The 27,981-nt window shown below is 40.6% G+C and overlaps 1 protein-coding gene across 8 annotated transcripts in view; it reads right to left on the reverse strand.

Annotated features, from left to right (window-relative positions):
• Positions 1 to 27,981, reverse strand: part of ERC1 (ELKS/RAB6-interacting/CAST family member 1) — a 593,813-nt gene that overhangs the window by 262,438 nt on the left and 303,394 nt on the right. For all 8 annotated transcript variants that reach the window (XM_030543036.1, XM_030543051.1, XM_030543046.1 and 5 more), the window contains one exon: positions 3,485 to 3,620. In XM_030543036.1, coding sequence (XP_030398896.1) covers positions 3,485 to 3,620 — 136 coding nt within the window. The remainder of the gene's footprint in view (positions 1 to 3,484; positions 3,621 to 27,981) is intronic.

The raw sequence follows: 27,981 nt of genomic DNA on the forward strand, positions 1-27,981 counted from the left end.
TGCCATTAAACACTCCATATTTTACTTCAGTCTGATATTTTTATTTACATCTAAAACCCTTTCTCATCTCTGAATGAAAGCATTCACTTCACCCTTCTGTGAACATGGGGAAAGGCTCTCTATAAATTATCCCACCCAAATGAGATGCTGGCATCCAGGTGACAGGAAGGTGACATACCAGTAACAAAACGAAACTTCTTACCTCTCCTTAATCCAATTGACCTTTAAGAGTGTTGCAGTGTACACATTTTGAATGGCTAACTGCTGGGGACCATTACAAAGAAACCCTGAAAAAAGACATATTATTCCCCCCCCCTAACCCCCAAACCAACCCAACCTATCATAGCAAAAAAAAAGAAAAAAGAAAAACCACCACACCACACCAAAAGAATGCCACAAGCTGGAAAAGGCTCCTTTGTCCTTGTCAAATAAACAATCACATTTTATAACTTCATCGCAATGTGCATTTTTGAAGGCTTTGGGTGGGGAGAGGTTATAACCATTAAAGTGAGAATGATACCGATCATAACCAAATAAAGCTAATGCTGTACAGACTTCTGTACATATTTTAAAGTTTTATATGTGCATCAGCTCATGCTATGCCAATCCTGAGTTCTCATATGCTTCTGCCAATGCATATTTTTATCTTAAATTTATTTATGCCTGATTAAGCAGAATATAACACGCTACAAGTTTCACTGGCAAGATGTACCGTACAAGAAGTTACCGCAGTCATCTGTCTCAAAATGAAAGGGCTGGATTATCACAAGGAGTAGATAATATGCCAACAAATTATATACTGTGGCATTCCCCTTCTCAGGTTTTGTTTCTTTCTTTATTCAGTTGTCTTGGTGCTATTATAGGAATCCAAATTAATATTGAAAAGCCAACCTTTCAGATAATAACAAACGAGTAAAAAGGTTATCCAATTCATTTAATTTCCTTCCCTATTAAAAGGACACTGGTTACTTATTCCTAGATTCTAATTCATAGATTTAAGCTGGTTACTTATTTGCAGATTCAAATTTTAAATCTGAAAGTTTTCATACTAAAAATATGCCAATTAATATTTGTACTTATTTTCAGAAATACACTGTTCCATGACACCTTTACTGCATAAATGATCCATAAGTACTGTAAGGAATCATAATACTACCTAGCTCTTATGTAGCACTTTTCATCAGAAGATCTCAAAGCACTTTACAAAAGGTGGGGAAAGTGAGGCCAGAGGAAGGTGACGCAGCTTTCCCATGGTCACCCAACAGGCCAGTGGCTGAGACAGAAACAAAATTCAGGTCTCCTGAGTCCCAGTTCACATCTACAAGGCCACATCTGACCATACAAAGTATGAGTGACAAACCAGTTCTCTGTAAAAGGATATCTATAGATTATTTAGACAATTCAGGAAAGAAATTACACTTTTCCTTGACCTGATGCTTGATTTCTGAGCAAAAGCTAGTCACCTGACATCTCTTCCTTCTATCACTGCACAAATCCACAATAATCTGAGTAACAGTATGTGAATCTCTGTGTGTGACAATTACCAAGCATACTACAATTTGACGGTGAATTTTCAGAGGAAAATATTCTGCACAGAAAACAAGTGTCACGTCAGTGAGCAGAATGCCATTTTCTGTCCAGAATTGTATAACTTTACAGAAAACATTATATAACATATCACTTCTAGGACTAAGCCAACATCTTTAACACGTAAATAAGGAGTTGTGAGCTACAATAGAAGGACAAATTTCAGTCTACCCTTCCCTATATGCTCCATTTGCATGGGAGGGAAATAGTGATGAAAAGGAAGAAACAAGTGAGAAAAAAGAGTGCACTTTTGAAACCTGGAATCATTGCACAACAGAAATGATAACCTACCTGGGATGGCACAACTTGATAAGTACCACCATGCACTAGATTAACAACTCAGACGCCAAATACACATGTTTTCAGAATATTTACATAAGCATTGTTCAAAAACCTAAGTAAACAAAAAAAATCTTCAAGGAAAATTTTTCAAAGAGTTTGCAAATACAAAGATGATTGTGTAGTCTGAACATATGCTGTCACGTAACTAGGGCCTTGTGGATTTCTGTAGCATTGTACCCACAGAATGCATTAGCATCTGTAGAACTCCCATATCCAAGGCTTTAAAAAAGTCTAGTCATGAGATCACTATGTGCACTTGGAAGTTAACTCTTTGAACACGTGCTCTGTACAGGACGGGCATTGATGGAAAAACCACAAGATGGCATGGCTGAGAACATTGTACACAGGGACAGACCCATGTCTCTGTAGCTCTCCCTGAAGTACTGAAAGGATTGAATCACCCTACCAGACTCCCACAGAATAGAGCAAAAAAAATGGCAATTTAAATTAACTGGGGAATTTGCCTTCTAATGAACAATTAGGATTATGTCCTATGTCTTTATTAGTTGAATGATATCAAATACTTGAGAATAATGAGATAGCTGTGGTCAGGGTTGGACCAATTGTGCAAAGTCAAGCAAAATATTTACAAAAAGGATTGATCTATAGAGTGTTAGAAATCATAACTTTTAGAATATGACTTAAAAGGCAGACTACTTCCACATTATACTTACGATGTGAAAGGAAAAGAAAATGATTTTTTAAAAGCTGCAATTATTTTGAAATACTAAAGCAATTTTACTTGAAAGTTTTTTGAACAACTCTCTTCATTCTCTACCTTTACTTCACTGTAGCAGTTGTAACAGTGATATTACAGCACTTGATTATTCACTGTTTGACATAACTTCTGATGTTGGTATCAAAGTTAGGTGAATGGAAAAGTGTTTCTCTTGCTTTCAAATTGCCAACTTTATTTTGTCTGTACCATTTTGTGGGAGGCTGGTGACTTTATAGGTGGTGATACAGCAGTGCGTTGACAGTTTAATGGGTAAAGGGAAATATGTAGCAGACTAGTGGGTACATCTGGAACTGATGAGGAGTGGAGTAGGATTCAGTGCCAACTGGAAGCTCTTGGTAATCACAGAAAACATGTGATCCTCCACATGACCCACAATACATTTCCATTGCCACAGAAATACTTACTGATGCTGTTGTGTGTTTCATCCTTTATTTAATGAAGAAAATCCAGTAAAATAAGGTCAATCCTTTTGGAAAATACCCCAAAGCAACTAAAGAAAGAAGTCCTTAGAAGTAGTTATGATGCTGAAATCAACATCCTAATCATAATATCCATTTGATAAAACCATTCCAGCGATCCACTTTACAGTTCAATTGAATCCCTGTTTACTTACCATAAAAATGAATGAAACTGCAGAAGCAGAAGCCAGAGGCAGCTATCCGCAGTGCTGTGGAGTAAAACTGTTCTTTTAAACACAAACCAATTAAAAGCAAGGCACCAGGTGCGGGGGGAAGAGGAGAGAGAAAGCGCACACACATACAAAGGAGAGAAGACTGGCTATCAGCCATATCCTCCCAGTTCAGATTTTTATGCTACCTGAAGCTGTTGGGAGCTGTCATTGAGATTGTCCTCCCTCCGTCTGGCCTCTTCTAGCATCTGTGCGCTCTTCTTTTTCTCCACTTGCTCTTTGTGCTTCAGGTTTGCTACCTTCTTATTTTGGTCTTTGACTTGCCTGTGAAGTAAAAAACAAACACTCAGAGCAAAATCCAGAATACGTTTTCAGTCAGTTCTGGCTCTTGTGTGTCCTGGACCCAAGAACAGTGGAAAAACCAGAAACATTCTTCCTCATCTTGCAGAAGTTCACAAACACTCCAGCTTCCAACCCACACTCAATTATAAACTCCATTTAAAGAACATTTCATTTTACTCACCACTATTAAGAGAAGTGACTGGAAGTTCCTGGAGTAATCTCAGATTGCATCACCCCATTAATCTAAAACTTCAAACAGCTACATCTGTAGGACTCGTTGATCAAAGACATACCTGCTCTCTGGTGACTCATCACAGTGTATTATACACATATATAGAAACCCATATTACCTTGTGTATACCATTGTACTTTATTCAAGGAAGTGGGGGAAGCAAGAGGAATTTAAAAAAAATCTCACAACACAAACATACAGGAACATCTTCAAGGTCCAGGCCATCTGCTTCAAGCAGTAAAACTATTTTCTCCAACCTCAAATTCTACTTGTTTACTAGATATTTTGTGGTATATTCCCCACCCCCATCTTAGAGAGACAAGAAAGTGTGCATAATTTCCTTTTTCACTTGCATCTGTGAATTATTCTTGATGGTTCTGGCAACTACCACTGCCCGCAGAAGGGGTTTGGCTTTTCTGGGCATTAAGACACATGGAGTATGGAACCTAATTACAGACCCTTTAAGATCAGTCTCCTGACCACAGAAAATTTAAGTCTAAACTTTTTGTCCAATCAAAATAAAACAGACCAGCTTTGCTTCCTCAGCCCTTTTCTCCATAATTACATTTGGAGTTTGGACTCTGGAATAAAAGACAGATTCTTTAGTCCCAAGCTTTCCCCCCAAATATCATACAACTAGCATAGAGAACTCTTTAATTTAATGTTTAGAAAAAACAATCATAAACTAGCTTCCTTTTTGGTGCATCACACACACAGAAGGAGAAGAATGTTCCTTCTGATAGCATTTCAGAAAGACATTTAGAATAGATCACAAACAGCTTTAGCTGCTTTGATATTTCCTTCAGAGCTCCCAACAAAGAGATTACCTCTTCGCAGTATACACCAATTAACTGATTTATAGGCTGGTCAGTGCTCTGCAGTGCCATACAAAGAATTTGGGTTCAATTCCTAGGCTATGGTTTTTGCTCCCTGAGCCAGCTGGTGCTGGAGTAACTGCAGCGATAGCAAACTCATTGGTGTTGCTTTGCCTACATTCTCATCACAGAGAAAAAAACAGTGCTGATGGCTTCCAGAGACAGTGTCTTCTAGCTCTTCTCAATCAAGGAAGATGACCAAGATGAGGTGTCTCGAGAAATATGGAAGAGGAAATCCTTTGCTTATGACATTATAGAATCATTGGTGTACTTATAAGTGCCCTTTCCAAAAAACTACAGCTGATTCTACTAGGGATTCTACATGGACACAAGCAGTATAATTGATAAGTTGTTCTGGGCTAGTGCTGCATCATGGTAATGGGCACTGAGTCCACTCTGAAAGCTGATCTGGTCAGTGATTACATAACTTTTCTGAAATACTTTGTTAGCACTGAACTGAGCTTGTACAACACAGAGTTATTTCTGTACTGTTAAAAAAAGATAGAAAGCAGAGTTAATTTATAGAAAATATAGTTAAATAATCCCAAAACACACAGTTTCACATGGGTATGCTAATTACATTCCTACATTAAGGATAGGTGTAGCTTTGATAAATTTGATAAAGCTAAATTTATCCATTAGAAATATTCCTTGTTATCACTATTTGCTGGCACACTCTGAACTACAGAAATAAAGGAGTACCACTAATTAAAATAAAAAATAAATTATCTTCTGCAAAGTCCAAGTCCTCTGCATTAAAAGGTCCCTCTTGAAAAGCAAGCTGATTAAATGAACTTTTGACGTGAAGTTTGCTGCCCAGGGTCTGAGCCAAAAAGCAAGAATTGCTAATGAATTGGCTGCCATAGTGTATGTAAAGGATCATCTGAATGTTGAAGAAGCAGTCAGCCAGAAATTCTAAGGCAAACATAAGTACGTCCTAAAGGCAGATTTAGAGAGAGCCCAAACTCCCTAGTGCCTTAAACCACTTGATCCAAGCCAGAGTTATGGAAGCTGCATAAAGTGCAACCTAGGGCAATCCTACTGTATCTTTGATGGAAAAAATCATGTGGCTGTAGTGAAGACCTTGAATGAGAAAGGGATTCATAGTAAACTTGGCTGTAATGGTTTAACTATTGTAAAAAAAAAAAAAAAAAGGACAGGACACATGTGCCTTGGGCAAAGAAACCTATAACTTGAAAAAGTGAAGTAACTGGGAAGGTGTGGGGAATGTGACCCAGCCTCTTTCATTGCCCACATGAACTGCATGTTGCCTCTTACCCTGCCAATAGAAGCACAGATGATCATAAGCAGAATAAGGACAATGGATTTTAAAAAAGCAGACTTCAACAAACTCAGAGAACTGGTAGGTAAGATCCCGTGGGAAGAAAATCTAAGCGATAAAATTATTAAACGTGAAACTGCCAATTATTCCAATCTGAAGGAAAGACAGAAAGAACAGTAAAAGGGCAAAATGGCTCCAATCAGGAACTCCTTAATGACCTGAAAATCAAAAAGGAATCCTACAAAAAGTGGAAACACAGACCAATTGCTAATGAGGAGGACAAACGAACAGGAGAATCATATAGGGACAAAATAAAAAAGGCTAAGGTGCAAAATGAGTTATGCTTAAGAAGGGACATAAAATCTACTAAGATGTTCTTTAAATACATTAGGAGCAAGAGTAAGATGAAGGAAAGTGTAGGTCTTCTACTTAGTGTGGGGGAAGAGCTAATAACTGACTACATCAAACAGGCTGAGGTGGTTAATGCCCATTTTGTTTCAGTCTTCACTAAAAAGGTTGTCACCAGATACTCAAGAAAATAAATATTTTAATAATAAAAGGAATGCAAGCGAAAACAGAAAAAGAACAATTTAAAGAATAGTTAGATGTCTTCAAGCTGATAGGGCCTGATAAAATTCATCCTAGGATACTTAAGGAACTTGCTGAAGCAATCTTGGAATCGGTGGCAATTCTCTTCAAGAGCTCATGGAGGATGGGAGAAGGGCAAACATAGCACCGATCTTTAAAAAGTAGAACAAAGAGGACCTGTAGAGTTATAGAACAATCAACCTAACTTTGATACCTGGAAAGATACTGGAATAAACCAATGAACAATCAATTTGTAAGTACCTAGGGGATAATAGGGTTATAAGGAATAGCCAGCATGAATTTGTCAAGAACAAATCATGCCAAACCAACCTAATTTCTTTCTCTGACAGGTTTACTGCCCTAGTGGATGAGGAGAAGCAGCAGCAGCAGATGTGACACACAGTCCCACGTGACATTCTCATAAGCAAACTAGGGAAATGTGATCTAGATGAAATTAATTGAAAGATTGTATTAAAAAAGTAGTTATCAATGGTAACTGTCAAAATGGGACAGCATATCTAGTGGGTCCAGAGGGGTTGGTGCTGGGTCTGGTACAATTCAATATTTTCATTAGTGACTTGGAGCGGAGAGTATGCTTGTAAAAATTGTAAATGATCTCAAGAGGGGAAGATATGCAAGCATTTCGAAGGACAGGATTAGAATCCAAAATGACCTTGATAAATTGAAGAATTGGTCTGAAATCAACAAGGTGAAATTAAATAAAGACAAGTGCAAGGTACTTCATTTAGGAAGAAAAATCAAATTCACAACTACAAAATGGGGGACAACAAGCTAAGTGCTAGTACTCATAAAAAAGATCTGAATAGTGGATCATAAATTGAATATGAGTAAACAATGTGATGCAGCTACCAAAAAGGCTAATATTATTCCAAGGTGTATTAACAGGAATGTTGGATGCAAGATGCAGGAGGTAATTTTTCTGCTCTACTTGGCATTAGCAAGGCCTCAGCTGGAGTGCTATGTCCAACTCTGGATGCCACAATTTTAGGAAAAATATGGACAAATTGGAGAAAATCTAGAGAAAAGCAACAAAAATGATAAAAGGTTTAGAAAATGATCTATGAAGAAAGGTTAAAAAACTGTGCATGGACCGTCTTGAGAAATGAAGACTGAGGGAGGGACCTAAAGAGTCTTCAAATATGTTAAGGGCTCTTATAAAGAGGATGGTGATCAATTATTCTCCATGTCCACTGAACACAGGACAAATAGTAATGGGCTTACTCTGCAGCAAGGGACATTTAGGTTAGATATTAGGAAAAAAAACTTTCTAATTATAAGTGTAGTTAAGCTCTGGAACAGATTCCAAGGAAGGTTATGGAATCCCCATCACCGGAGATTTTTAAGAACAGGTTGGAAAAAAACATGTCAGGGATGTTCTAGGTTTATTTCATCCTGCCTCAGTGCACGGAGCTGGACTTGATAACCTCTTGAGCACTTCCAGCCCTACATTTCTATATATGAAGGCTTGTTATACATGCCCAATGTATGCCCTTCAACTATTTCCCAATTTTTTGCACAGAAAAGGTGTGTAAAACTCACTATACAAAGAAGACTCTTCCCTTTCCTTCAGAGAACTCTGCTTCTGGAGAGCTGGAACCAGAGCAACATTTATATAGTGCATTTCATCTCAAAGACTCTGAAATTTTGGACTCACAGGAAAAAATAGTTACCTACCTTCTCATAACTGTTGTTCTTTGAGATATGTTGCTTATGTCCATTCCAAGTAAGTGCGTGTGTGCCGCATGCACAATTGTCGGAAGATTTTTGTCCTAGCGGGACCCGTTGAGTTGGCTGTAGAGGCCCCCGCAGTCACGCCTTCATGGCGGTGTATATAGGTCCCTGTCAACCTGCTGCCTCTTCAGTTCCTTCTTGCCAGATACTCTGACAGAGGGGCGGGGGGGGGGTCTTAGAATGAATATGAAGAACACATCTCCAAGAGCAACAGTGATGAGAAGATAGATAATCAGTTTTTCTTCTTCGAGTGCTTACTCAAATAGGTGACTCCCAAGAATCTCCTAGAAGGAGCAGTCAGAGTCCAGCAGATCACAAATCGCAGCACTGCTTTGCCAAATGTGGCATTTGTAGTTGGCATCGAGATTTGTTGCATGGATTGGTTCCTGAGTTAGAGTTACTATGGTGCAGTGTGCAGTTACTGGTGAGAATATGCTTCAGGTTGGCAGGTTGTCTGTGGAGGCCCCTGGAGTCACGCCCCACTACATGCATCCAATGAAGTGGATATTCACCCACGAAAGCTCATGCTCTAATACGTCTGTTAGTCTATAAGGTGCCACAGGACTCTTTGCTGCTTTTACAGATCTAGAGTAACACGGCAACCCCTCTGATACTTCTCAAAGGAGGAGATAAGTTTGGTTTGGCACGATCTATCTGTTATAAAACCATGTTGTAATTTGTCCAAATTACCATTGACCTCAATGTCCTTAACTACTTTCTCCTTCAATTTTTTCTCCAGAACCTTGCATACAACAGATGTCAACCTAAAAGGCCTATAGTTGCCCTGATCACCTTTTTACCCTTTCTTTAAGATAGGAACTATGTTAGCAATTCTCCTGTCATACGGTACAACCCCTGAGTTTACAGATTCATTAAATATTCTTGCTAATGGGCTTGCCATTTCATGTGCCAGTTCCTTTAATATTCTTGGATGAAGATTATCTGGGTCCCTTGATTTAGTCCCATTAAGCTGTTTGAGTTTGGCTTCTACCTTGGATGTGGTAATATCTACCTGCATATCCTCATTCCCATTCATGTCTGTTAGTCTCTAAGGTGCTACAGGACTCTTTGCTGCTTTTACAGATCCAGACTAACACGGCTACCCCTCTGATATTCATTCCCATTTTTCAACCTACCATTATCCCTAAACTCCTCATTAGCCTCATTAAAGACTGAGGCAAAGTATTTGTTTAGATATTGGGCCATGCCTAGATTATCCTTAACCTCCTCAGGAAGGTGGCTACAACAGACATGTACTTGGTGAACACCTAAGGGACTACTGATAGGCCAAAGGGGAGAATTCTAAACTGATAATGGGTGTTGCTGACCAAAAAGTGGAGGAACTGCCCATGTGATGGCACTATTGACATGTGAAAGTACGTGACTTTCAAGTTGAGGACAGCGTACCAGTCCCCCAAATCCAGGGAAGGAATGAAGCCAGAAAGACCATGCAGAACTTCAACTTTTCCAGGAAATGTCAGGAATAAACAATCCCCTTGCCCCTGAACTCCTGAGGGACATCCTTTATCGCTCTGGCTTCTAGGAGCGTTTGTACCTCCTGTTTGAGAAGTTGCTCGTGAGAAGGGTCCCTAAAGAAGGACAGAGAAGGGGGTGGGAGGGAAGAAGGGAACAGAATTGGACAGAACATCTAATTCTACCATGTGTATGACCCATTAGTTCAAAGTGATTCAGGCCCAGGCATGTTTGAAATGAAATAGATGACTAATGAAATGAGGAAAAGGATCTGGGATTCTGCCTAGTGCATGGCCCCTGGGAGCACCTTCAGAAATTTTGCTTGGGAACTGAAGACTGCCTTTTTGAGCCCTGGCCCTGGTTGGAAGAGGGCCATAAAGAATTTTGTCTATTACTCCTGCCCCACTTTCTATTGTAATTTTATCTGGAAGGAGTAGGGGAGAAGCATGGTGGAGGCTGAGTTTTAAAATACTTTTTTAGTGGGGCTGGTGTATGGAGCCCCAGAGAGTTCAGTGTTGCTCAGGAGTCCTTGAGACAATGGAGCTTAGAGTCTGTCTGTTCTGAAAACAAACCTGAGCCAATGAAGGGCATGTCTTGAATTGTTTGTTGGATGTTGTGTGGGAGGCCTGAAACCTGCAGCCATGGGCTCCTTTGCATGGCTATAGCAGTTGACACTGTGTGGGTTTTTGAACCTAGTGCAGCTTGCAAGGAGGTCCTTTCTGTAACCTTGCCCTTCTCGAGGATGGCCCCAAAATCTGACCAAGATTCAGATAGAAGCAACTTTTTGAAATTAGTGTTCCAAGAGTTAAAATTATAGTGATGAGGACCGCTTGCCAATCCTGAAGCTGGAATAGACTTTACAGCTGAAGAGGTCTAGCTTCCTTGCCTCCTTAGATTTGGGTGTTGGTCCCTGCTTCCATTGTCTCTCTTTCTCATTTGCAGCTGCCATGACTAGTGTTCCCAGTTGAGAGTGGGTAAATAAGTTGTACCCGCACAAGGGTACAAAATACTTTCTTTCCACCCCTTTGGTTGTGGGGGGAAAGAGAGGCAGGAGTCTGGCATAGCGTCTTGGTAGTGTTTTGGATGGCCTTAATCAGGGGCAAGGGCACTCTTGAAGGACTCTCGGGAGTCAGAATACCCTCATAGGATCAGTTGTCGTCTCTGACATTTTCTCTGCCTGAAGGCTCAAGTTTTGTGCCACCCTTCTGAGTAGCTCCTGGTGAGCTCTGTTGTCCATAGCCAGCAAAGTGGCAGAAGAGACGGCTACTGCCTCATCTGGGGAAGATGAGGATGATGCCCTTGGTGGCACTGGATCCTCTTGACCCTCCAAATTCACGGGGATCCTCCTGTGCTGATGTTTCTTGTGCGGTTCCAGGGGTAGTACCGGTCCCTGTCTCTGTGCTGGCACCGGTGATGGCTGCAGTGCCAGCTTGGATGCTGGTGTTCAAGCCATGCAAAGGTTCTCATGCCATAGAAGACATCAGGGGAGCCTGCCTTTCCAAGGTGTTCGACAGCAATCTGGAGCCTGGCCCCTGGGCTTGATGATATGACCACGGGGTCCAGATGGGCCACTGTGTTGGTACCTGCCATTGGGGTAGCCAGGGCATCACGGGAATTTGTTGCCCCTCTTGCTGCCTTGAACAGTGTTGAGGGCAGTGCCATCTCCACTTTGAGACTTACGACTCCGGTTCTGAATCTGAAGACAAGTTTAACCTCGGTGACTGGGGTGGTCGCGGAGAGCGGTGCTGAGGGGAGGGCAACCAGTGCTGCATCATGGCTGGTTTCCCCTTGGAAGGCACAGCGCTTTTCTGCAGTGCCAGTGCTGGAGACTGTGGAGCTGTCATTGCTATAAGGCTCCTAGCCTACCTCAAACATGTCCAGGGTGGATGGAACATACAGCTCCTCTACCTGGTTTTCCTGCGTGGGGGAGTCCACTAGAACCAGACTCAATGGACCTCTCTGAGAGGCTGGAGTCAACGGTGCCAGTTTAGTTGGAGCAGAGGCTGAGTGTCCCAGTATGGGACACACTCCACTAGCATGTTTCTTCTGTGGCACTGGCGAATGCAAGTGGTGCAGGGTAGCTGCGGAGCAGGTCTTCAGTGCCAGAGAGTGGCGAAGCCGAGGGTCACTAGACCTTGAGTCCTTTTTTGTCACTGCAGCCTCTCTTACTGAGGTTGGTGCACTCTGCACCAAAGTGCTGAATTCAGGTCCAATGAGGGCTGGGGATGGACAGCTGACTCCACGAGGAGTCATTTCAACCTAAAGTCTCTCTACTTTTTGTTTCTTGGGCAGAAGCCTTTGCAGATCTTACAACTGTTGGTCTGGTGGGCTTCCCCCAAGCACTTTAAGCAGGAGTCGTGAGGGTCTCCCCTTGGCACAGGCTTCTGAGAGGGAAAGAACGTGGTGGGAGAAACCCCAACAGGAACTTATCTAACTATAAAACTACTTGAATTCACTAACTGTACATTAACTATTTACAGCTGCAAAGAAAAAGTCCATTTAGGGGATCGCTTGCCATAGCAAGAGAGAAGAAAGCAGCTCCAATGACCGTCACGGATAGTAAGAAGGAACTGAAGAGGCAGCAGGTCAGCAGGGACCTACATACACCAATATGAAGGCGTGACTCCGGGGCACCACAGCCGACCCAACAGTTACCGTTAGGGGGAAAGTCTTCCGATGACTGTGCACGTGGCACACACACACCAACTTGGAATTGATATGAGCAAGAACTCAAAGAAGAATAATCTACCCACTACTGAAATTAAGTAGATTCTATGGCAGAGACTGACAGTTAATAGACCTCTTGCATATGGGATGGAATAGGGGCATGATCTGATGGGGAGAGCACAGGAGCAGAGAGAGATAAGGACAAGCTGCGGGGGTAGGAGGCAATAGAAATAGAAGAGTTTATAACCAACAGAATACACTACCCTACAGAACCTGAATCAAACCACGGATTCCTATGTCCCAGCATTTCCCCTCCTGCCAGCAAATACTTGTGAAGCCCACTGGCAAAGTGTGTTTTTCATCCCTTACTAGTGCTGGTCAACACACAAAATGACAGTCTTCTACTGCTGAGAATTACTCATTCAGTCCAAGTGGATGAAAAGTGTGCTGAAGATCTACCAGTTCCAAAGTTTAGGGGCATCAATGTGGTTTCATATGACAGTGGTTTTTTTTCCACTTTCTTAAAAAGCAAAAACAAAAAAAACAAACAAAAAATGGCAGTAAATTACATGAAAAACCCCACATTAGAAGAATGTTGGAGTTGCAAAGTTAAGCATTCAAAATTTAGGACATGCCAGATTTAAGATTGTCTGTGCAGCCTTAATTGTTCCTTCTTGATCACATACTATTTTTTCAACAAACTCTTTCTTCTTTCAGTGCATGGGATGGACCTGATCAGGAGACAAATCAGGACTGTGTAATAAAAGAGGATGTTGCCTGTGTCATTTGTTGCAGAAGTTGGAAGATGTGTAGTGAACGAAGCAGGGGATTGCAGGAAGACAAAGGATGGTCTTTATGTGAATGTGGCCTTGGAAAAGTGGACGCTATCCTTGTCTCTGCCACAGAGTTCCTATGTGTTCCTAAGCAAGTTTCTTAACCAGATTTTACAGTGGTCACTAATTTTGTACACGTCATTTTCTGTGTACCAAACTTGATACCCTGTGGTCTGATCTGAAGAAGTGCTGAGCACTCATAGCTACAACTGAAGTCAATGGGAACTGTGCTCTGAACATATAAACTACTATATTATGCTAAATTCTCTGATGAATCAGGTCTAGTCATCTCAAATTAGGCACCCAAAATTATTGGAAACTTTTGAATTTATCTCTATGCCTGAATTTCCCATCTGTAAACTGGGGATATTATCATTGCTTCTTCTCACAAGGGTGCTGCATATTCATTAATATTTGTGAAGCACTCAGGTACTATAATGAGTACCAGAGAAAAGCTAATAAAGAAAACAACAACTGTCTTCAAAACAGGGTTTGACTAGCGTACAATAAATAAGGTCTGGGACGACAGATTTAACAAGGATAAAAAAATATTGAACAGCTAGCTTATTGAGTACCATCCATTCTACACCCTGAATGAGGCAGGGGTCCTATGGAAAAAATAGCATGTGATCATGTAATTAAAGACTGTATCATAATGCATAGACACAAGACAGCCGAATTAAAGTTGCTCAGGAAAGGACAGTTACCTGTTTCCGTAACTGGCATTCTTCGAGATGTGTTGCTCAGGTGTATTCCACTATAGCTGTGCATGCTTGCCATGTGCACCGGTTGCGGAAGTTTTTCCCTTAGTATCCGTAGTGGGGGAGCACCGCTGTGACCCCTGGAGCGACGCCAACATATCGCGCCATAAAGGGGGCTGTGCGCTACCTCCACCCTCAGTTCCTTCTTGCCAGACAACTCTGACAGAGGGGAAGGAGGGTGGGACGTGGAATACACCTGAGCAACACATCTCAAAGAATGCCAGTTACGGAAACAGGTAACTGTCCTTTCTTCTTCGAGTGATTGCTCATGTGTATTCCACTATAGGTGACTCCAAGCTATACCTGATGGATGCGGGTAGGAGTTTAAATGTAAAGTTTTCTGAAGACTGGATACCACTAAGGCTATAACGCTGCAGCCTAGGCTGGAGCAAGTTCCGACTACCTTCACTGGCAGCAAGAAGGAACTGAGGATGGAGGGAGCGCGCAGCCCCTTTTATGGTGCGATATGTCGGCACCAGTCTAGGAGTCGCAGTGGTGCTCCCCCACTGCACATCTATCGTGGAATACACCTGAGCAATCACTTGAAGAAGAACCTTAATTCTGTCATTTAATGTCCTTCTTGTGTAATTTTTTGTGTGTAATTATATAAATAAAACAATCATAATTTAGAATATTATCAAGTTAGCACCTCAGAACTGCACTCCCGGTGGCAACAATGTAGTAGCTGTATGACTATTTTCCATGTGGACATACTAAATACCTTCCTCTAGTTATCCTGATAGGAATCCAACAGGACTATGTGCTGCAACTGGCCACACTAATGATTAAATAGTATCAAGAAAGTCACCATTAATTAAAGAATGGATGAACTTGACTAAAAGATGTAGAGCATTAATTACAATAACTGGTAATTGCTACAGAAAAATCTTTGTTAAAGTGGAGTTCAGAAGAAAAAAGAATGGCATAGATTTTAATAAACATTGGAAAGCCAGTACATTTTCATAAGGTAAAACTTTAAAGAAAGACAAGTATCTGAATGTATGGAAATGCCGAGTTAACTTGATCTCAGAAAGAAGCTTATCTGAGTTATCCACAAATCAGACAGTAAAATTAGTCTTTGGTTAAAGGTAACACAAGCCAAAATATGCTTTTTTAAAGCATATTGTATTAGGGAGGGAAACAGGACTTATACTGGAAATACAGTTTCAATCTTAACTATGGATAGGCTTCTGCTTCCAGATCAAAACTCTGAAATATGATATGGTTCCCTAAAAACATTAAGGCCTCCAAAGTGACAGATCTTTTCCAAGGTCTCCAAACCTACCCTGGTTAGCAACTTCTCACACCAAATTCCAGATAAAATGCAATCTATTGGAGAAAGACAAGGACAGTCAAAATCAAAGAAACAAAGCCCAAGATTTAAAAAAACGACTAATGATTCTGGGTGCCTCAATTTTTGGATGACCAACTTTTAAGACACTTAAACAGGGCTTAATTTACAGAAAGAGCTAAGCATGCTTTTAAAAGGTCCGCAATAGAAAGAAGAGTGGAAAAGACCAGAAGACCAGTGGGAAGTGTGTAATATACAACTTTGGGGGTTCTTAAATAACTTTGATCCTGAAACTTAAATCATGGAAAAATTTCTATCCAGTGTTCCAAAAATGGACACCACAGAGGATGCTATCAACCTCTGAAAAGAGCCATGCTTAAATCCAAGAAATAAAAATATTGTAATTAATACCAATCTTGTCTTTTAATCAATCGATTAATCAGCCATACTTCTTGGCCACAATATTTGAATTCTTCAAAATCTTTATCCTCACAGAAGCAAGCTATTATCACCATTGGAAAAAAAGGTGGGTAACTGACGCACCGGGAGTCTAAGTGACTTGTCCAAAGGCACACAGGAAGTCTGTGACGGGGCAGGAAAGGTCTCCTGATTGCCAGGCTTGTTATCCTAACCACTAGATTATCTTTTTTCTCCATCTACCATCATGCATAAAGAAAAAAAAATCCTAAAAGCAGTTAATGTCATGAAACCTGTAATGGTAACAAAATCCTGATATTTTCTTACTTGAGCCCTGTCACAATGGCCAGCTGTCAAATGAATTATATCAAAGTAAGAATCTGAATTGGCAGAGGCAAAAACAGCAGAAACTCCCAGCAAAGCTCTGAGTTGTTTATGATTTAAAATCATATAGTTTCTAGGACAACAATGCAGGAAAGACGTATTGAAAAAAAAAATCCAAATTCATTTGGATCCTTAAGCAATTTGAAAAAAGAGTACTAATCTAATTGTGTCTTTTCACCTGCAAACCTGTTGAAAGATTTTTTAAAAAAATGTAATTAAGGTTTATTCCTTTTGTTTACCAGTTCCCTTTTACTCAGTAAACTGTGGATGAACTTGTAGTCTCTTCTATATTTAAAATAAAAAAAAATCCAGATTAATGTTAATTTCAATTTTTCTACCTTCAGCAGCAACACACACTCGTAGAAATAACCATAAGAAGCTTATTCTTTTTCTTATAGGAATTTTCATGCTACTTAATAAAGTGAGGTAAGGCTTTATCTTAGTTATTTTAGATGGGAATCATATGTTTGTTAAATAGAAGTTGACAATCTTGTTAACACTGAAAAGAATGCAGAATGAAATTTCAATGTTGTTTATACTTTTATTCAGACCTTTGCTGTAAAAATCTTTCCTATATATTTATGTGCCTAAAGCCCTACAAAATATTTTAAAAACCATGTATTTAATACTGTAAATTTACAGCACATTGCATAGTAACACACTTTCATTGCCTTAAATGGCTTACAATCTAAGAAAATAAGCAAGCACACAGGTTATATTTCATGTAAGAACTGTATGCTCCAGGATCTCAGGAAAAGACAGATTTTGTTCATAAGTAGCACAAAGCGTTGGTCCTGTTCATTAGGTTTAGGTACTTGGAAAAATGCTACTACACTGAGAAGTTTAAGAAGTAGACAGGGTGCCAGAGACACAGTGTGTAGCTAGTCATTTATTGGTGTAGCATTACCACCACCCACAGGACAATTCACTGTTCTTGAAACTACTACTCTTGACAGACAACCTAGCTGCATGTGTTTCAGTCCAGAAAAGGATCACACACTTTATTCCTGGACATTAATTAAACTGCACACTGAATGTGCTCAGCAACTGAATCACTGGTGTAGAAACTACAAAAAAAAACCCCAATCTCTACACAATTACCTATTATCTTGGTTTAAACAGTTGGCAAACAACCCATATGTTATTAGATAATACAGTATTTTAAATTTATATAGCTTTTCATCCAACAGGGTCCTCAAAACCCTCTGCAGAATGGAGATGCACAGAGGGATGATTTCCTCCATCAGTGGGACAAAACAGAGCAACTACCTGACAGAACATAACACTACAAAAAATAGTTTAGGGACAGGAAATGAAAAATACTCTAAATCAACAAAAATTGTAAGATGAAACATAGGTAGGCAGAATGTAATTAATCAAGTTGGTCAGAACATCACTATTAGCAAAACAAACAAAAGCGTGAGATTTTGAATGATCACAAGTGGTCAGAACTTTGATGTTAGATTTCATTATTTATGCAAAAAATCAGCATCATCTTCAGCAGTACAGTGGGGCCCCGGGGTTGATTTAGTTCAGTACTAATTCAGAGGAAAGAGTCCAACCTGCTGAATCACCAATACCACTTCCTAGCTAAATATTATATATCTGGTCTTAGCCTTGCCTAACCTGTGAGCTAACATGAGATCATAGCACAAGATGGTATGGCTGCAGTGACACACAATTGGATTTCCTTGCGTAATCATAGGACTAGAAGGGACGAAGTATTATCTAGACCAGAGGTTTTCAAACTGTGATCCACAGACCACCAGCATTCCACGAGCTACATTCAGGTGGTCTGCAGATAGTTCCCTGTAAGGTGTGTGACTGGGCAGCTGCACACAAGAGAATGAAGGGCCACCCACCTAATTAGCGGAGCCACGCTAGCGTGGCTCCGCGAATTAGGTACCTGGACCGTGGTGAAGACACACATGTAAGGTGAAGTGGTGGCTTTGGGGGGAATAAGAAGGAGGTGAGAGGGGGCAGTGGGGTAAGAAGAGGGGAATTTAGGACGTGCAGGGCTGCAGTGGCCAGAGAAAGAAACGTCTTTCCCGAGCTCCAGGGCTGTGGCTGCTGGGGAGAGACTGCCCTTCTTCCCAGCCTCAGCTCTGTGGCTGCTGTGGTGGTGGAGAGACCCCCTCCTTCCCAGTCCCAGTTCAGGGGCTGCTGCAGTGAGGGAGAGAGGCACATTCATTGCATTAGAAAGGTAAGACTACTGATATGAAAATATGAGTTGTGTACTTTTATTTGTAGAACAAAAAAGGTTGTTTTTTTTATATAGCGCTTTTATCCAAAGTACTTTACAATAGTTAGCTAACGGTACAAAAAACATTTGGAAAGATCATTACGTTGTCCGCCAAGACCCGCAGCAATTTTCAAGTGGTCCACCAAAAAAAAAAAAAAAGTTTGAGAACCACTGATCTAGACCATCCCTGACAGGTATTTGTCTAACCTGCTTTTAAAAATTTATGATGGAGATTCTACAACCTCCCAAGGCAATTTATTCCAGTGCTTAACCACTCTGACAGTTAGGAAGATTTTCCTAATGGTCAACCTAAACTGCCCTTGCTACAATTTAAGCCCATTGCTTCTTGTCCTATCCTCAGTGGTTAAGGAGAACAATTTTTCAATTGCAGACTTAAACCCAATTTTTTCAATTTTCCATCATAGGTCATATTTTCTAGACCTTGAATCATTTTTGTTGCTCTTCTTTGGACTTTCTCCAATTTGTTCATATCTTTCCTGAAATGTGACACCCAGAACTGGTCACAATATTCCAGTTGAGACCTAATCAGCGCAGAGTAGAGTAGAAGAATTACATCTCGTGTCTTACAACAATCCTGCTAACACATCCCAGAATGACGTATTCTTTTTTGACCTGTAATCCTGATACATCGGATAAAACGTGCATATTTCAGAACATGTTGTAGTAAAAACCTAAGGAGAAGCTCTCTCTTGTGAAGAGGTTTTTACACTGAAAGAGAGGAAAAAGGTATTTCATGGCCCTATTGCTCCATCTTTCTGCTGTTCAAAATCTTATCTCCTTTTCCTACTTTGTTTTACCAGTGTCTACTCTCCCAGATAGGAGAATCAGGGCAGTTTTTGAAAAGTAAAACAGCTTACCCTCAAAAATCAAAAGAAATGTTAAGTTATTCAAACACTCAGTCCTGTTTCCAGAGAATAGGTGATCATATCACACAAACTCATCACCATCACTTAGTAATAATATTTCATGGTGCAGTTTTTAATTGTAGTTACTACATCAGTGATTCAGCGGCTGAGCACATTCTGTAGGTAGGCAGGCAGTCTATGCAAAGTGTCCAAATACTAAATTGGCCATGGACACTAAGTTCCTACTCTTACTCCTAGAAAATTAAGATCAGGGTGAAAGACCACTGGTGAGGCTGTGCGTTGAAGCTTGTGTAGCTGCTGCCCATGTTGTACTAGCTGTGTGAATAAAAGAATATATAAGATTTAGCCTCCAGGGGAGTCAGTGCAAGAGAAGAAAGATGGATTGGGGGGACGAGAGGTGAGACTGTGGAACCTTCTTCTGGAGTCTTGTACATTCATGCATCCACTGACTCCTTCTCAGAGCAATGGGCATTGTCTGCTGTTCTCTGCTTGGTGTTCCTCTCTGGACTCTGTTAGACTTTGTGACCTATACCTCCAACACTGTCCTCCTCCACATTTTTTGCCCCTTTTAATCTACTGATTCCTGGGTTCTGTGTCTTCCTCCTCACCTGAGAGGATAGGTCTTTTGTTGCTTGGTTGGTCACTGCCCACCAATCCAAGTTATCAAAAAGGCTGAGACTTTTCATCAACACTAAATTAATCTAAAAATAAAAAAGGCAGTTTTTGTAAAAACCATTGTATAATTAAAATACAAACCACCTTGCACTGCTATTCAAACAACTGATTTTCCAGTCCAGCATTTCTCGTCTCTATTCAGTTTTGGTTTTGAGTCACATATCTAACAGCTAGCAAGCAGTCATAGTTGTCAAGGAGTCACCCTTATTCAGATTGGCAACTAGCAAGCTCAAGAATTCTATTAGAACTTCTGTTTGTGAGTTTCTCCTCCCCACAACCTGTCATCATTTTTTTACACTACTCCTCGCTGTTCAATGACATTTTTGAGACAAGGAAAGAGATGCCAACAGTTTGTTGCTCTAACAGATCCTGAAAATTAAACTGGTCTGTTGTATATGTGCCAATAAAAAGCCTCAGGAGGGCTTTAAGAGATGAGAAAGGTGGGCTTGGTTTCCTGCAGCTAAGGAAACTCAGATTTTTAAAGCACAATGCATGACAGATAGCACAGGCTGGGCAAAGGAAGCCAAATAGAAAGGCTGGAAGATAGTAACTTGCCCCAAAATTTAGGAATTGGAGCTCTGTAGTGTTCAGACTAGCAGGTGCAGAAATCAGACTCCAGAAGCAGACCGCCTTGTGCAACTCTGCACAGGTCCTATGCTTTCCCTGTGTCATGATAAGAATTACCTACAAGATGCCATAGTCTTTCTGGTAGAGTCTACACAGCACCTCCCTAGTTAATCCTGTGGCCTTTACCACTGAAGAACCAGCTGAAGGAAAAAGAGTAATGAAGCAGAACACCAGATATAATGATCAGCTAGAATTTAAAAATTAAAAGCAAGAAAGTTTTGTAAATAGTTAGCATATTTATGGAAGGATCAGGAAGACGGCTGAGCATGAAAAGAGACCCTAGTGGTTAAAGCTACCTTGGGGAAAAAAAACCCATTCACAAACTGTTTTATGGATGAAAACCCATTTTAGTTGAACTATGGCCACACAATGTTTTGGGCTGAGTGGGATCGTTACCAATAATATTTGGCCTCCTCTATCGGGGATACTGGCAAGCACCAACCAGTGAAGGGCCACGAAGATACAGTTAGTTGTACAGAGAGCTAAGAGAGACTGCACTCCATTTTGCCTACAGCAGGAGCAAAAAAAGATAGCTGGTCTCAGAACAGTTTGTGAAATTGGCACTCAGTCTATGCTTCTAGTCCAGCTCTCCTGCAGGAATATGGAATGAAGTGAATGCTACAGTGTCTTCTCTTAAAGGATGATAATGTCCTTTTCCTCACTCCTCATGGTGGAAGAGGCTTCCAGGAAGAGTAAACAAACTACTCTAGTCTCTTGGAACACTGACTGCTTCCCACAGCTTGCCATATATAACCTAACCAGAGCTCAGGAGCAATTTTTAGCATTTTTTTTTTCACATCCTTGTACTGAGCTCTTTGAATTTATAGGTGTAAGATCAAGTAAGGTAAATAAAACTAAAAACCTCAAAATCTTCATGTTACAGAGGCTGCTGTTATGAGGTGCTGTTTATAGCTATCATTGGACTGCTGACAAGCACAATGAATATACAAGAGGAAGCTAAGTAGGGAGTATACCATTAATAAAATGGTTTTCGTCAGCGTGGATTGAGAAGATGTAATCTCATTAGACCAATGGATTTAAAAAAAGATACAAAGAATATACACCAAAGGAAAGCTGAACTTTTACTATGAATGAAATGGATAGATGGCAAATGACCTAGTGCATTAAGTGTCAGCCCCCTATTTGTTTTATTCCAGACTAACAAAGATTATAGATAGATAGAGATTTGGGGGCCCATTTGTTAGAAAAAACCAATACCAATAATTTAAGGACAGTGTTAACAAGGACAGTCAGTCTCCCAGCAGATACATCTGTTCTGATGTTTTCTTTCTTTTGTTTTTATTCATTGTGCAAATAGATGCAAAGCCAAAAATGACATTTGTAAAATTATTGATAAGGTCTCACTGTACAGATTCCTTCGCTCTGCTACATGCTGAGTTATTTGTATTTGTCCCTAACAGCGCAGGAAAAACTCCCCAAGGTGCTGTTCTTTCTAACTCTAACTCTGGTGTACAAGCCAACCACCCTGTGACTAGATCACACGAAGCCTGTTATTCTCTACTCAAGAAGCCTGTAAACTTCTGCACACTTTGACTGAAAAAAGTATTTTCTAAAATGCAATTAAATCTTCTTTATGAATGACATTTTATTGAGGTTTTAGTAGGTATTTTTGTTATCTGAAATCACACACATCTGCTTTTAACACAGCTCCCACTGGCCAGAAAAGTCAAAAGACACATAGTTTCTTCTCCTTAAATGAGAGTATTCAATCACTTGATCTTTCCCCTCCTAAAATCACTCGTTATAATAAATGAAATCTTATTTTTTTTAATAAAAAATAATTTAAAGATCTAATTTTTAAAATATGAAATGTCATTTGGGCAGAGTACATTTTTAAAACAAAGTCCAAAAGGTGCTATGCTAAAATAGGACAAACCCAGAATATGGCATATATTAAAGAAATTATCACTATGGAAATGTCCTCCACACTTTAAATATCTATTTCTGAAAGTCTACCAGAGTAGCTGCAAAACCTGAAACACTCAAAAACAATAACTACTATTTTTGTGGGTTTGCAATGTTTTGTCTTTGGTGTTGCAGAACCAGCCAGTTCAGGGCATGTAAATTAACAAAACTTATCCCACATACAAGACAACAGATAAATAAAAGACTATTACTTAGTGTAAAACAATTATGGCTCTTTGAGATGTTACCCACATGGATTCCATTCTTGCTATGCATGTGCCCCACACACTCAAGACTGGATTCTTTTGGCCAGCAGTGTCCTCCTCCCAATCACCACCCAAAGAAATGAAGGGCAGAGAAGTTCCAACCATCTCTCAGTTCTTTTTCCAATACAAAATTACAGAGGAGTAGGACTCTAGTAGTGGAGGAGGACAACAGGTCATGTAGGCAACACATTCCAGACAAAAACAGTTACTATCAGTTAAGTAATTCATCTATGGTTGAGTGAGGCTTGGAGAAGAAAACTGGGAGATGAATATATTTTTTTATATGAAATTCTGAAACAATTTTGGGCAAGTACCTGGTATGAGGCCTGACAGTAATCCTGTCCTTATAAAAAACTGTTTAAGGGGGACCACCATGAAAGCCTGAATCTACTCTATACTTCACACTGATGTAATGGCCATTAAAAAGACAATACTTATTGATAGGAGGCATCACGAACAGGTAGCTGCATGTTGTAAGAGAGGAAACGATCAACCCTCTTAATACTCTATTAAAGGTCCTAAGAAGTATGGGGCTCTCAAACGGAGAGAGGGAGGGAAAGAGGGGACATATGACATTAATAAGTCTCTTAAAGAATTGTGCCATTATAGGGTAAGAAAATGCAATATTGCAGGTAGGATGGCTATGTGCAGATATTGCTGCTAGATGGACCCTTATGGAATAGAAATAAATTCAAATTGTTTACTGAGACGATCTACTAGAGAGTTCTCAATGCCTGGGAGATATAGAGCCAGTGGCACGAACCAACAATGAATACATCACATACAGAGCTGAATGGCCTCCTGACATAGTGGAGGACCTGGTTCCTCATCAGAAAAAAAGCAAAACTGTGGTATTGTCCATCAGCACTTGATGAATGTGGATCCCTGGAGTAAAGGAAGGAATGCATTGCACGCCAGGCAGATGGATCTGAGTTCCAGGACAGTTATGTTCAGATATGGTTCTTGAGGAGACCATAGGCTCTGTGTTTGAAGGTGATCTAGATGAACCCAACCATCCTTAAATGTAGGCCTCAGACACCAGAGTCTTGGTAGGAAGAGGTAGCAGGCAGGGTACTCCCTTGCACACCTGTTCTTCTACCACTTCTACCAGTTTAACAAAAGGGACTTCTTGCAGGATCAAGATCAGCATGTCCATGTAGTCTCTACTGGGTAGATACACTGACTTCAACCAAGCTTCCATGGAGTGTACATGAAATCTGACAAATAGCATCACATAGGTGCACAAAACCATATATTCCATAAGTCTGAGGTATGTTCTTATTGATTTTGGGGAGAAATTTAAAGTTGGTTGGTGAAGTTCACTGTAGCTAGGAATCTTTCTTGTGGAAGAGAAACTGTCACTGACCTGTAATTATAATCTAACATGGCTCCTATGAACTTTATGCTATAAATCAGAATAAGTTTAGATTTTTTTCTGACCTCCAGACTCAGTGTGGGCAAGGCCTTTAACATTACTTCAGCAGCTTTGGTCACTTGCTGAGAGAACTTCCCCAGAGCAATCAGTCATCAAGATAAGGAAAGATCTGAACCCCAAGTCTTCTTAAGTGAGCTGCTATGACTGCAAAGTAATTGGTGAATGGTCTTGGTGCTGAGGAAAGGCCAAAGGGCAGGACCTGGTGAGATATTCCTATTAGGACCATGAGGAATTTTCTGTGAGCTAGATGTATGAATATATGAAAATAGGCCTCTTGGTGATTGGGACCTGCAAACCAGTCTTGAGAATCTAATAATGGAATTAAGACCAATACCACCTCCTTGAATTTGCAACCATGGATGAAAGTGTGGAGATATCAAAGTACCAGGATGCCAATCCTCTTTCTTCTTTGGAATGAGCAAATAATGGGAATAAACCATCTTGTCCCTGAACCTTTCCACTGCTCCAAGATGTAGTCAAGTCTCCACTTCTTGATTCATCAGAGATGGTCCTTGAAAAGGGATAGGCAAGGTGGAGAGAGAATAGGAAGGGACTGGAGTTGTATGCAATTTCCATTATTATCTCTTGGACCCATTTGTCCATGGTGATACTAGTGCAGATCCCCCCTCACCCCTCTTCAAAAACAAACAAAACAACAGCTGTTACCAAAAGGGAGGAAAATTGATAGCAATCTGCTTGCCAGGCTCTCAGCTGTGCTGTGAAATAGTGTTGAGAGAAAGCAAATGAGTTTGCTGTAGCTGAGGAAGAGGCAGTGGTTCATCTTTGTTGAACCTCTGTTTCTTTCTCAGTGAGTTTATGTTCTCTCTGGGCAATAATGGCATGGAGGAGAGGGATACCATCTTAAGGAGGGTTGAAGTCTGGCTTGCTGTACACTCCAGTCCCAAGGAGACAAGTCCAGAGAAAACAAAGTAGCTTTAGAATCTTAACAAGTAGAGAGCCTCATTAATGTTTGAATTGAAGAGGTTGAGTCTTGAAGGGAAGACAGTCTATCAATAATTAAAGTCAGGAGACTCTTTGCATCTTTGCCAATTTGGCTGTGGTGCATGCAGCTATATTAGATGCATCCAAAATAGCCTGCAGAGAAGTTGCCCTTTTCATGATGTATTTTAATTTTTCCCTATGCTCCTGTGCGAGTCTTTTTATAAACTGAGACAATCTGTCCCAGTGCAAGCAGTCACATTTTGCCAGAAGCACCTGGTAGTAGGCAATACACATCTGGAGACTGACAAAGGACTAGTCTCTTCTGTCAAACAGATCTAGTCTCTTAGGGTTCTTTTCCTTTGTTTTAGAATGCCCTTGGGTGCTTGGATCTTTCCTGAACCACTGCTGTGATAATTGATCCTGGTACCAGATGTGAAAAAAGGTAGTCACAGTTGTTGGGTAAAATTTGGTCTTGGAACTTATACGTATTAATGCTGGAATGTGCCCTAAGTCCTTTGCAGGCTCTAACAATCTCTCACTAATAAGTGTGGAGATTCTACCAGGTTTGGAAAGGTAACAGTTTGAGTGACTTCTCTTGCACTACTTCCATGTTGGATGTGGTTCACATTTCATTAGTTCTTGGAACGTCTGTTTGGAAAAGGCACAGAAGGACTGAATAACTCATTGGAGGTAGAATAATTAAATTGCTGCCAGGACCTTCACCTGGTGTTTCTTCACCTTCCTGTTGATTCTCTTCACTTCTCTCCCTCCTATCTTTCTAACTGACTTGGCTGGGAAGGAAGGGACTCTAACTGCAAAAGAGGTGGGGCAGAGTATGCTGGCTTGCTGACATACAGTTGCATATCCTTTGGTGTCCTGTAGGTCTATGACTGATAAAAGCATATCGATACTGGACTTAGGGACACAGAGGATGGATATCAGGAGGCTGGTTTCCTGTGAGACCAATGCCTTTTCCTGCTCTCTAGTGGGTTTCCCATGGAGGCCAGAAGGCTAGTGGGCAGGGCCATAGCTCAATACTTTTTCCACCCCCAAAGTCCTGGGATGGGCTAGCCTGATGGTCAGTGGGCCCTGCAGTCAAACTGTGGTCTGTCATTCCCCAGATGGATGGGGGTGAAGGGAGAGAGGTAGGAGAACCTGGACCCTCCTTCTTCACTGGGTCCTGACCCAGGGGCTAAGGGAGAGAGGTATGGAGTGTCTCAGTCATCTCTTCCTAGTGCATCTATTCAGCTCAGTTGCTGAAATAAGTAGGGCTGTCAATTAATTACACTTAACTCACGCGTTTAACTCAAAAAATTAATCACGATTAATCACAGTTTTAATCGCACTGTTAAACAATAGAATATCAATTTAAATTTATTAACTATTTTTGGTGGTGATTCTACGTTTTCAGATATCAACTGGATTGATCGGTCTTCAGCTGTAGTTAAGACTGCGCCAATCACAACACATCTGCCACTCTTCTGGCATTCTTGCCTTTCTTCTCCATGTGCATCCAAAACGTTTAACAATGTCATCTTCCCATCTTCTTGGAGGCCGACCAGGTGGTCTTTTCTGTTCTTGCAGGTACCACTCAGTAATGACTGCAGTCCATCTATTGTCCGTGAACCGTGCTATGTGGCCCACCCATCATATCTTATTATATCTGCTTTCCACAATATCTTTCACACCGCTGTGTTCTCTAATCATTTCATTTGGGATACGATCCAGAAACAAAATTCCCAACCTAGCTCATTCCATTGCCCTTTCAGCTACCGACAGTCACTGCTGTTCTCTCTTTGTCAGTGCCCACGTTTCACTGCCATACAGTATGGCTGGCAGCACTGTTGAACTGAAGATATTTGTACGTGTGGTCTTGTCGATTTTTCCTTTGAGGATGTCCTTGATGGAATGAAAAGCACACCATCCTGCCCAAATCCTTCATGAGAGTTCTCCATTCATGTCTTGGCACATATTAACTTCTTGGCCCAAATATATGTACTGTTCTACTTCAATTTCTTCTCCTATTACCATTATTTGGGTTTTCGTAAGATGTCTGATTGCATGTATTTCATTTTGCAACGGTTCATTTTCATATCGATCTGACCGCTTTTCTTGTCAAGTCTTCATAGCATGCTCTGCAGTTGGTTGGTCCTTTCGGCAATTAGTATGATGTCGTCTGCGAATCTGAGATGAGATAATCGTTCTCCATTTATATTAACACCACTTCTCCAATTGATCTTGTTCATAACCATTTCAAGGCAGGTGGTAAATAGTTTAGGTGAAATCGTATCTCCTTGCTTCACGCCTTTCTTGATTGGAATGTGGAGTCGAGTTTTGAGGCGAGTAATGTCTGTTGTACATCCAGTATTCGCTTCCTTCAACAAACTGATGTACTGCGTGTTAATGCCCTGCTCTGCGAGCGCCTTTAATATTGCGCTGAACTTGACACTATCAAAGTCCTTTTCATAGTCAACGAAAGCAATGCACAGTGGGAGTTTGTATTCCCTCGCTCTTTCTAGGAGCCGGCTAAGGGTAAATATATGATTGATTGTGGTGAAATTTCTTCAAAATCCTGCTTGCTCTCTCGGCTGTGGTTCATCCAGACTCTGCGAAAGTCGGTTTGTTATCATCTTTGTAAAGAGTTTATAGATATGAGAAAGCAGCCATATAGTGCGATAGTTCTTAAGATTTTCTCGATCCCCCTTCTTGTACAGCAAGATGGTATTCGACTCCTTCCAGCATGATGCTATTTTTACTTTTCTGATATATCGACTGAATCTTAAAGGGA

This window comes from Gopherus evgoodei, chromosome 1 (assembly GCF_007399415.2).
Source record: "Gopherus evgoodei ecotype Sinaloan lineage chromosome 1, rGopEvg1_v1.p, whole genome shotgun sequence".
In the NCBI taxonomy this organism is placed as follows: domain Eukaryota; kingdom Metazoa; phylum Chordata; order Testudines; family Testudinidae; genus Gopherus; species Gopherus evgoodei.